This window comes from Myzus persicae, unplaced genomic scaffold (assembly GCF_001856785.1).
Source record: "Myzus persicae strain clone G006 unplaced genomic scaffold, MPER_G0061.0, whole genome shotgun sequence".
Classification (NCBI taxonomy): Eukaryota; Metazoa; Arthropoda; class Insecta; order Hemiptera; family Aphididae; genus Myzus; species Myzus persicae.
In genome coordinates, this window is record NW_019101502.1 from 186861 (window position 1) to 200114 (window position 13254).

The window sequence follows — 13254 nt, forward strand, 5'->3', positions numbered from 1 at the left end:
AGAACCCTCTAGTAGTGTATTACGATAATATGTGTTTGTGAATAAGCGTATTTGGTAATTGTCATCGAAACGCTGAACTAAAAAAAAGGTCATCGTAGGCAGTTTTGACAATGTGCAGTATATTATGTGCCATAATATTAAATGTGATAAATATAACAATTTTTTTGAAGTGCTTAAATTCACTTTTACATGATAATATTACAGATAATAATTACATAGAAATAGTTATTGGTTGGACGAGGAAGTCAAAGTGCTATAATAAAGTCTGAAAATAACTACAGAAGACAAAGGAAGATTGTAGCAGTGAAGGATTATTGTCAATGATTGTTTGTGTTTCCATATCTTGATGTAATTTTAGGCTGAAAATAGAATAAGCCGCTTAAATCTTCTTCCTTTCCTTAATCTGTGCATCGTCAAATGCTTATTATTTATTTATTCATGAAGACTATAGAAAATGAATTAATCTGAAGATATCTCAAATGGTGCAGACAATTAACTTTATAGCCTAACAATAATCAAAAATTAAACTTACAAAAATATTTGAATACTGAGTAATTTTGAACGAAAACGATAAACAATCACTCAGCAAAATTGAAAAAAATATGATGAAATAAAAAAAATATAGTTTGTTTTAGTATTTTGGTTGGTATTTATAAGATGGTATGGAAATAAATATTCAGTGAATTTATTATATGTTCGTAAAAATGAATTTAAATAATTTTAGATACTAAGTTGTATTTATAAAAATTGTTATAATTGTATTTATTTACTGTAAACAATATTTTAGGTTACGAAGTTAAAACAGATATGATAATGTTAAAAAATGAAAGCTACGGCAGGGTTCGATACCTATGATACCATTCACGTTTAGACTATAAGAGTATTATTTATTAATGAAAAAAGAATCGAGATTCTTGCACTAAAGATCCCTTAAGAATACGGTATCAATAATTTTAATATAGAAGGTAGTTGTGCCTATATTTAATTCATTTGAATCAGTGAAATACAATTTACAGTGTGCACTGTGCAAATATTTGTTTTTTTTTTTTGTTTTGACGTTAAATCCTCCGTTAAATCCAATTATATGCCTCCCTAGTGCCAGTATAAATTTTAAATATTATGTTATGAACTACAGTTCTTAATCTTGAGTTCCATTCTAAAATATGTATTTTCCCGAATTCTCAGTGGTTCCAACCTGTCTCAATAGGATCTCAGATTATTTCATAGGGTTATCCAGATTGACTCTCGATTACTGTTATGCTGTTTGTTGTATAATATTTTGTTAAAAACAATTTGCTTATTTTAAATTATTGTGACCAAACAAAAAAAAAAACATTATTGTTTAGTCTTGTCAAACCATAATGTTATTAATAACTTTATGAGGTGGGCAGAAAGGTCACGGATAAACTTGAGTTTCCCAGAAAAATAAACAAATATAGACTGGCACAAATAATTAATGTTTTGTATTTATAGTATGGTTGCGCTTTCGGAAAATATATTTTAGGAAAATGTCCGGATTTTGATTACCTTCGTCTCATGAAATTGTAGGCGGTGACCCCAACCGTCTGTTGATTGCCTACAATGTCTGCGCCACTGTTTTCTAAATTAATATTGCAAAATTGCCGAGTTCCGGGAAGTGGTTGGCCGTATTATAAGCCTTAGGGCAATTAGAGTTTCTACCGCCACGTTGACACTATAATAATAATAATAATAATTTTATTATTTTAGTGTTATTCTGAAGTTAATACATTTGGTGTTTTTTATACTCGGCATCCGGACACTAAGACTTTAATAGCATTTTTATTATTTATTTTTCATACCCCGTGTCTGATCATCATTCGACCGTTGTATGCATTATGACGTACATTTTAAAATCATGCAAGTTTAGGACATCGAATCTGTATATATATTACATTTTTATCACCCTTTACAATTGTTTACCAAGTAACGTTTGGAAATACTTATAAATACCATATCTTAATTAGGTACCTACGCGTGAAACACTCTCTTAAACACCCTCGTGTTGTATCATACTCATCGTAATATTAAACTATCATATTATTTCATTACCTATAAATAACACTATACCTAATGTATAACATGGTATAACGTGGTAATTTAAATATTTGAGCGATTCGAAAATAGGCTTGAAATAATAATATCCGTTTTACGTACACCGCTAAGGGGGATGCACATTGTTGGAAGCAGTCCGTAAAGTGGCAACTGCGTCCCACGACTACGAGTACATCGAGACAATATTACAATAAATTATTATTACGATAGCGCGGAAACAAAAGATAGAACAGTGATGATCACCTATACGACGACATCAGTTGTAAGTCGTAATAACATTATTATCAATTTAGTGATTTTCCGTACAGATCAAATCGAACCTATACCATCGCAGTACCATCATAATTTACCTGTCGGCGGCACATACCTACTAACTGTATGATCGGTGGCACACACACGCACACACACACAAAAAAAAAAAAAATAAAAACAACAATAAATTTACAAGAGAAAAGTTAACTCGACGCGACGCTCTATATATAATATATTATAAAGACTTACGACGATGATGGTAACAATAATAATATCATCGTAACGTCCGAGCGGCGCCGTAAGTCTTCTAGAACAGGACCGCCGCCGCAATAATTACCAGTAACAGCGTCGCCGTGCACGTGTCCGGCGACAAGTTGGAAGTCCGCGAATTGGACACCGGAAGTAGTATGTCGACCTCGGCGATTTTCAACACGGACAGCAGCATGTTTGTTTTCACTTGCATGGCCTGCGTGGTGACCATAAACGAGAAGTTCTTCAATATCTCGAAACAAGCCATCTGCAAAAAAACAAAGTGACGCGTATAATATAATAATATTGTGTTCACTCGAGTTATAATTAAAATTTGATCACTATTATAATTATTAGTATTTTTGCGTATGGTGTGTACTACGGGCAGTAATTGGTTTTGCCGTGTACCGGATAAAAACGTCTTATTAGAAAATACTAAGAGTAATAATTATGTATTTTTCTAGGACAAACACTGATAATGAAATCAAAATATAGAACAAAAATTACCTACCAAACGTGTTATAAATATGTCTATAACGGTAAAAAAAATTTAAGAATTTTAACATGTCAAATTTCTTAAGATATATTAATATGATATGAACAAGAAAATCAATGAATAAAGTATCGCCCTGTGTAATATAGCATTAATATATACATAAATATATATCGCAGTGCAATGCGGTGCTACTATCGTAATAACAATAATTATAGAATTACGCGGTCGTTATCCGGAAACCACGGTGTAACGTACCTATATGTATAATATTAATTATATTTCATAGTATTAGAATTTATAATAAATAGGGAGTTGTGATGTTTTGTCCGTCGACACGCTATTATTATTAAAATGCTTATTATTTCGAATTTTTTTTTTGTTTATGTTTACAAATTCAAGACACGATAATATGTAGTTACGAAAATACGCAAGGTTAGAATTTTATAAAATCGTATTTATTTCACAATTTTGTGAAAAACGGTGGTGAAATTACTATTCTTTTTAGATTTTCGGGAACATTATTGCCTTTGTAATCTGGAACAGATTGTACTTTTAGAAAATGTCAGTACATACCTAAACTAAAAATAATTCAGAGTGTATTATTTTAAATATTTATGTTAATGCTTAACATCGTTGATAACAGGCGGAATGACGTGGTATAATAATTTTTATCGAGTTAAATTTTTGATTCTGTCCCAATCTACTCGTCGAAACTATAAAATAATACTTATTTATAATTAATGAAAAAAATTATTCGTTCAATATTCACAATTTATACATTAATGTAATTTGGTTTATGCACCACTGCATCAGATTCAGCCCCTCACATTTACACAAGCCCTATAGGAATACCTGAACTTGACCCATTTAGAAGACCCGTAGGAGATATTATGATACCCCATTCATTTTATATATATTAAATTATGACATACCTAGATAATAAATAATAAAAATTTTTTTTAAAACATAAATTTTAATTTTTCTTCATATTTCATTACATTCTGTTCATATTTTTGTTTCAATAAACGGAATTGGTATTTAAAATCAATAAATCAGTATTTTGAGCAACAATGAATTTGTGTTTTCCAGTGATACAATCTATACGCTCAAACACGACAAATCATGATTTCAACGATAGTAATGTTTTCAAAGAAACGGAATACTGATAATCAAGCCATAATGCGGCTACATTTCATTATTATCCGTACAAGTAAGTATTTCAGATTTTTTGTATTAATATGATTTAGAGCTTGTAAACTTTATGTTTTTTTCCGTTTCATTTTTCAAAAAAAAAAGTTATCGAGGCATTGATTTTAATCCTTGATCTTCAAAATAATTAAAATAATCTTCTAAATATTTTTTTTATTCAAATTTTAAGCGGCCGTGGACCACAGTTACCGTACTTGATGTGTGTGCATTATTGTCACAGAATTTAGTTTATGAAGATAATTAAAAAAAAACTATATCTGATATAATATTATAATAATACTATAATTATTAAAAATTATATAAAATATATAAATGTTATATATTGGGTCACGAATTTCGTTCCCGCTAATCTCCGAAATTATTTTAAGATTATTTGGAAATTTTTGTTTTTAATGGTAGCTTATGGTTACAACTTACGGAAAATAATAGTAATGTGATAAATTAATATTTATTCCCACTGGTTACTCGGGCAGATGAGGTAAAAACATTCATCGAATTGACACGTTAATGCTGTTTTGAATAAAGAAACTATCTATTTTTAAAACAAATATGACAGTTGAATGTTTGTAGCAAATAAACGTCGTGGCATTATTGACCTCTCAGTGGATTATGGCACAGTCAACGATGGCCTGCTGTTAGAGAAACTACCATGTACACAAAATTTAAAATTTGGCAAAATTATAGAGTAATAGACGAACTATTTGTCACTCTATAGCAGGAAAACACAACAGATAGAGGACTTCGAAAAATGGACTACCACAAAGCACAGTGTTTTTGTTACAAAAATTTACAACGTATATATAAATGACCAATATATATCAAACTAGGACAAATCTAAAATGTGTATATAGGTACGCAGGCGAAGCAGCAAGTACAGTGCAGGACAGTAATTTTGAGATATTTTAAGGAAAACTCAGCAACACTTTGGGTAACAAATATTACAAAAAAAAAAAATACTTTAAAACGAACCCCAACGATACACTTCAATATGCATTTCATATGAAAAACAGGGGAGCTAATCGTCAATTAAATCACATTATATTTATATAACATGGGAAGACTGCGATACACCAACATACTTTTAGGAGTAATTTTTGACAGAATATTGACTTATAAATATCACTGCGAAAAGACAAGTAAAATGATATGCACAAGCATCGGTTCACTTCGAAAATTAACACGATCGAAATGAGGAGCACACTCCACACTCTAATTGTATCTGAACACTAGAGGGTGGATTGGACAGGCAGAACACTGACCTCCCGCCCAAGAGTTACAACGGCACGAGTGGAAGGCATTTAATCGACTGAGAGATGTAGTTGGAAAATCTAAGGATGTTGAAATGGGGATAACTTAATGACCAGGATGCTTCTTGCTACTGCCTAATAATAAAGACGATGGCACACTTGTAAATTTGCCAAATACAACCAGAACCTTGCATTGTAAACTGAAGACTCGATTTTCGCCAACCAGATATCTATGCGGAAGGGGCCCAGAAGTACTGAGCAACAGAAACCATCTATTCGAAATCCTAACACTAAAGTAATTTACTTTAATTTATGAATGCATTTATTGATTTATATTATTGTTTTATTAAATTGTAAGAATAATTAAATTGACTTGTCCAGTTTACTATTCCATATAGTAACAAGTATGATTATGCCTGACAAAAAAAGTTAAAAAAATAACTGTATTCTTAATTCTTATATATACTGTTTCTCTTATATTATTGTTAATTAAAAAATGTAATTTTATTCAAACATAGGTTGAACCGTTATGACAATTTATAAATTATGTTTTGTTTTCTGTTGACATTTTTTCGGGTACTAAAAGCTCTAAGAAGTTCAAACTTTTGATTGAAGAACTATAATAATTTCGATTTTCTCAGAAAATACACAATAACAGTGAATGTAACAGAAAAGTAAACTAGGTATTGAAGAGATGTATCATTATCATTAATTAATATTTATAATTTCAAATAAATCTTATAATTAACTCCAAACATGCTCATAATCGTTTAACGAATGCGATGATCTATCATTGTTGGTTTCAATGCCAACATCGCAGCATAAAATATGTAACACAATTTTGCACATCAATTACTGTTTTCCATGTCTCGAAGGACCGTTATTTAATTTATTTTAATTTGTCAATTTTGAGTTGCAGAACGTTAACGCTCAGTTCGTTTGTATGAATTATAAACTGGATGGCGGGACCACGCTCGAGACTTTCGGTAGAATGCAGAAGATAAGGAAATCCCTCAAGATTAAGGTTCAGAATTTATGGAAGCAAATATAGGCGATTATTTTTTTTTTTTTTTATGCGATTCGATAATAAATTATTATTAAACAACCATAATACATACATAATATAGCGTTTCAAATCGATCGAACACTAATAAAAAATTCAGGCGGAAAACTCGTAAAATACAATAAATGGCTGTAGCGATTCGATCAATACGGATGAATAAACTACGAACGTGTGTGATAAATACGGGCATGATATTTTTCGTTAAGCAACGTCTAGTGAAAGTGTAATATTGTATTAAAACTTTTCTGAAGAGTACTTGTGGGCAATGTCTTATTGAGGAGTAAAGAGAAAGCCAAGTTCCATAAAATTGTTTTATTTTATAGCTGAACATTTATCTATTCCGATGACAATAATAATAATGTTGCAATCTACAGTGTTACTGAACAACAGTGCTCACCAACAGTAAATTGTTATACCAAAATGTCAATCCCTTCTAAACTTATCTTTCCATTTGCCTCGCGAGTTCGTCTTTCAACGAGGCATACTTTTCGTCGTACAAGTATACCAAAAATAATAATATTTTTACTGAACCATCTAAAAATATCGTAAAAATAAATGAAAACATAAAAATAACAAACGGTACGAAACGCTGTTTACTGAATACAGATCCAGTAACCTTTCGATCACCGAACTTAAGTAGCAGCTACTCTTCTAGTTAAACTGTCAGTCATCAGTTTTCATCGAAAGTAAAGTGATAAGAGAATTTTAATTGTACGTTGAGTTGTAATTAATTTATGATTTTTTCAGTGCAACATATTTAAAAAAATTATAAAATGTAATTTTATAAATCTATTATAGAAAATAAAAACTTGCCAATAAATAATAATTTAAGCATCACTAGCACAAAAATTAGATGCATGCATAAAAAATAAAATTCAATACATTAGGTAACAATTTATGTAAGCTTCTAATCGGTTGTAGAACTTTTTTAATCTAATCAAATTATTTATGCTAATACAACTTTAGAGTTTTTTTTATAATTTTAAAACGCCTGTTTTCATAAGAAATAAATAAATAACAATTTTCAGTAAACAAATGTACTTCGTCAATATTACGTAAATCAGTGAACTTCTAAATTGAACTATACAAAGAGTAGGTACGTTATTTTTTAACAAATACTCGAGTAATTTGTATGAACAATAGATGGGATTTTCAGAGGCCATAATATATGCATCATATTGTTTGAAAAATATTCTAATAATTGTGTAAATGGAACGTAGATGAGTTTATTTAAGATACAAGTGTTCAAATAAAACTGGCACGTTTGACTACACAATTATCATTAACATACCACAAAATTATATAATATGCATAACGCGCACTCGTTAAAGTGGCCAAGTTAATCGATTACCGAAACCAGTTGCATATATTTTAGTGGATTTCTGTGCAGCAATTGCCCCTGGCGCTGAATTCTGAATAAAGGGGTCAAGTTGCTTAATGCTCAAACGGTCAATGATGAATTTTTAATTTTATTGTACATAATATTAATAGTTTTACATTTATTTAACATATTATGTATCAATAAAATGTGAATGTAAAAAAAAAATAAATATAAAATGTAATGTTCAAATTAAATTTTCAAGGGTTATTGACGTTATTGTTCTATAAACAAATGTATGACCAGTTTTGGAGCCTTAGATTTGGATAAATTATTGGAGGTTATTTATGGTATTGTGGAAAACTACATCACCTAACATCTTATAATTATTTCTTTGTTTTTAAATGGTTATGAAAAAGACATGCTACAGATTTCACTGCTATTTAATTGTGGGCCTGGAGCGCCGTATATAAAACCGACCAAAACATATTTGAAGGAGTGGTCAGTAGATACTTATGCTAATAATATTAGATTGTATTAGGTACGTTATTATGATTTTGTCGTAGTTCTACAGAATTAAGGATTTAAGTATCTTTCGCCAAAATAAGAATAGATTTATTTTGGTTTAATATCGTTTAAACATTAAAAATTAAATTATAATTATACCATTAACAATGTCTGGCTATTTATAATATCATTCTTGGTTTTTACTTAAAAATGCTTTCAGTGTTTCAGTCATAATAGATTTATATTATACTATATTATTATATGTTATAGTTACTAATTAGTTATTACAAACTACCTACGCATAATATAACTTTACAATGACGTAATTCAATCAAACATAACGTACAAAACTGAACCCATGACAGTGATGTACCCAAATCATCTATCCAAAGCGCCGTATTAACATATTATTTAATTGTAAATAATGTTAATTAACTAAATCTATACCTTCTCTATTCTGAGATAAAAATACCAAATACATACACCTATGAAAAAAAATCAATTAATTAATTTAGCGACACTGCAGGTTTACAAACAAAAATAATTACGTTCGCTGGTAAAGATTTTTATTTATTACTTTGTATCATCATTAATCGTCATTACTTTGCTATTAGATAGTAGATTCGTAATTTTTTTTTATACATATCTTAAAAACTTCTAGAATAGAGGAATAACGACTACCTAGTCAATATCTACTCTCTAGACCAGTGGTTCTCAACCGCCAGTCCACGGACCGGCACCGGTCCGCAATAAAAAAGGAACAGGTTCGTGTTAGAACGATTAATTATAGATTAGGAAACATAAATTTCACACTTGGAAATATTTATCAGCTCTCATCAAATACTGTTTTTAATTTTAAATTGTACTTATTTTATATATTTTTTTTTTGATACAATTGATACTCCGATATTGTTATATTTTATTTTTATTTATTTATGCTTTTAACCGTGCACAAGTTCACATTTAATACACTAATCTGCAAGCAAAACAAAAATAATAAAGCATTACTTTTTTATTTTTTGAAGCAAAACCCAAAGTGGTCCGTAGTCTTACTTTAAAGCCATCTAGGTAGTCTGCAACAACAAAAAGGTTGAGAACCACTGCTCTAGATAACCATTAGAGTATATACTAGTTGCTATATATTCAAGTTACATCTTTGTGCAAATTCATGGAAAATACCAGACAATGTCAACTTTCACACTGTTACAGTAAAATAAAAAGGCAAACGTTTTAATTAATTATAACAATAGCTAGATCACCCAACTTTGCAAGAGTTAAATTCGTTGTATCAATCTGCCCATTTATTTAATAATATGTATAGTGTTCCGTTAAGCTTCAGTCAAAACATATTATAATACGATACCTGTAAAAACCCTGTGAAAATCAATTCATCTATTGATAGTTCAACATATCCCAGATAAACAGAGAGATGCAGCCGAATGTATCGTTGCGTGTTTCGAACAATATTACAATTAATCATGAACGTTTATTAATCACAGCGTAAGCAATTTAAAGTATATGAATTTGTGATAAGCATGATAAATAAAAATCATATTAAAAAAATTATTTTATTTTCAGAAACCAATGTAAACAAAAAAAAAAATAGTTAGCCAAAATTTAAGGGTTGATTTTGAGATAAAAAGGAGCCTAGGCCTATCCCTGAGAGCTCAAAAAACGTTTGTACGAAATTTTTCGCTAATTGGTCAATAACTGAGATTTTGTACAAAGGAAATCAGCTGAAAGATAATTTTTATAACGAGTGGAGATTTGTGTTAGGCAGTAAGTAACGTAACCAATGAAACACGTTACTATAATGACCATACTGCTTTATTTGTAATGCGTTACGAAACGTCGATTATATTTTTCAAAGTATTAAAATATAATGGACACATTTTTTTAATAGCTAATTCTTAAATATAACACGTAACCGTATCGAGAATTAACAAAAAAAATTTGTAATAACTGGAAAAACAAATAATATATAAGGGCATAATAATATAAAATATAGGGTTTTAAATTATAGCTTGACGTTGTTTTGGACAACATACTAGCATTGTAGTTCAGTGCCTACTTTATTTTATAGCTTCTTAATAGATACAATATTTTTAGTTTTGTTAAAATTATACCTTTATACAGCTACGGGTTAGAAATATTGTTGTAACATTTATGTGATATAATAGTTCAAAGTGTGGCGCTGGTTTTTGATCAAGAGTTTATAAGCCTACGGGAAAACCGGGAATTACCTAGTCAGACTCTTTCGTATTTGGGCAATGGTCAACTTTTTCATCGTTTTATAAAAAAACATCTTGGTAGTAAATTCATGGGCATATGGAGTATGAATTAGTAACTAAGAAACTACACGAGTATATGATTTTAATATATTTAGGGGAGTACCTGTGTAATTTGCACCCAAATTACTAATTTGCGTCCCTTTTTATGGTCGTTATTTGCCCCACATAAAACCAGATAAAAGTATACAATGCCATTAACTGAGAAATCATGTTCGTATAAAAATTGTAATTTGTGCCAATTTAAAATAAGAATTAATATTTTTTTTTAACTTATTCATATTATGTATTTTATGCATCAAGCAAATTAATTTTAATACATACATTTTGAGAAAAATATTGAAATGTTGATCAAGTATATTGGAAAATGATAATTTAATTTTAGGTATATTTACCTACTTAATTTTCGTATAGGTAAATGAGTAATATTTCAATACATAATAAAATATATAACAACTAGGAATATAATAATAATTATTATTATAATTCGTTGTGTTTTTCGCATGTTTACAATTCACGTTTTATGTTCTATAAATGACGTGAGCTCGGTTAATTTATCAGTTCCATTTCAATAATTTAAATTTAATTTGTGAAGCAGATTACCAAAATTAATATTTAGACGTGACCCATATTATATGTTGTATTTTCAAAAAATATTTTGACTCAGATTATCCACGCACTTAAATGTTTGGTTGGGTCTAATTTATTATAAGTACTAAAATTAGCATAAAAAACCATCTCTCATGTTAAGAACTAAAAAAGTACTACCTATACTACCTCCTCTGTAGGAGTAGTAGGAAGTAGCTATTAATAAAAACAAGTCTAATCGTTCTATATTTGTACACTTACTTAACTATTACATTTTCACATAAAAAATATTTCTTATTTGTCCGTTAAGGTTGCGTTGCCAAGAACTAAAATGGATTACTGGTATATGAAATGGTTATACAGTTATGAAAGGGTGGGTGTAAGGTGTGTTATTACTGATTAGTGTTACAACATTTATTTGTTAGAATAGATTAAGATCTAAGAGTTTATTGCTGTTTTAAATTGTAAATAAATAAATAGATTAAATACATTTTAATCTATCAGAAATAGAAATGTATAGTTACCACTTACCAAATAATTGTATGAAAAACAATTATGTGTTAAATTAACTTTTTTACTAATAGATACAGGCTGAGGAAACACCAGCAGGCAAATGGAGAAGAAACCCTACCCGTGTGATGTTTGTGACAATTCGTTCAGTGAAAGTATTCACTGGACATATTGTAAGAGGATAAATCAAGTTAACATAATGTTATGATATTACTGTTAAACTGTTAATTTTGTCATGTAATTGTTTCTTAATACTAAATTGTTTGTGTCATATGCATAAATATAGTAATACATTTCTTGTGGATTTCAATGTTTAAAAAACAAAATGATTTTTAATTTAATATTTGAATATAAATACCTATATTGTGAATTTTAGCCTTCAAATATTGTTTCAAAAATGATCATTTGAGGCATGCTATCGACTAGTGTTTTTCTGATTTTGCACAATAAATAGTATTTTTAAGTCAAATTGTACCCGTTATATAATTTTTTTCACCGAATATTGCTGTTTTTTTTCCAAGAGCCATAAAACCATTTTTCAGTTTTCCAAAAATATAGTATCTACGTCTGTTTATGATTGATAAGAAATTAGACAAATAGGTAACTCTCATACAGTTAAACATTTTTATAAGTAAATGTTAAATTCTTGTAACTCTAAGTAACGAGTAAATGAGTAACTAACTCAGCACTAGTGAGTTCAGTAGAAAAAATAACATCTAGGTAAATATTAGATTACTATAGCTAAATTAATATCTAGATTAATATGAAGATAGAATATTCAATTTTTATCTAAATAATTATGTAGATCGAACTTTTTCATATAGATTTTTATCTTACAATAGTTAATTTTTTATAATGCTTGACATGTTATTTAATTCATGGTTTAGTAATCGATTAAGCAAGGCAAACATAAATTATATGATATATATTATATAAACACATAAATAATAAAAATAACATATTATTTACCAATAGACGATACAGGTGTAGGGTACATGGTGTTAAATTTATATCTTGAATTGATACAACGTCAGTCGGAGGGTGGGTACTTAACTGCTATTGTTAATTCGTAATTGTCTTATCGAACATAAAGTATTATAATCTAAAAATTGTGGTAACAGCATGCCAGGATAGAATAAATTTAATACGAGAAAACAGTACGTAAATGTTATTATTTTTTACTCTTATAGATAGTATTGTGGTAATATTATAATTTATAATGTTTAATGTAAAATGGCTAAATGAGTAAACAATTATTGACAAAAAAACACGTGCGTCACAAACGATTTATCTAGATATTTATGTAGATTTCCATAACTTAAATCTTAGATACCTACCAATGTGGTACTAATTTATTTTCTCATCTAGATAAGACGAAGATACTTTAATTTGCATCTAGAGCTAGACGATTCATATAGATACATTTATCTAGATATAACTCAACACAAGAAACA

General features: G+C 29.0%; 1 protein-coding gene across 1 annotated transcript in view; it reads right to left on the reverse strand.

The window, feature by feature from the left end:
- Nucleotides 1-1037: 1037 nt before the first annotated feature.
- Nucleotides 1038-13254, reverse strand: part of LOC111029340 — a 190385-nt gene continuing 178168 nt past the window's right edge. Inside the window, exon 14 of the mRNA XM_022308306.1 lies at nucleotides 1038-2842. Within this exon, the coding sequence (XP_022163998.1) occupies nucleotides 2633-2842 (210 nt within the window). The 3' untranslated portion in view covers nucleotides 1038-2632. The remainder of the gene's footprint in view (nucleotides 2843-13254) is intronic.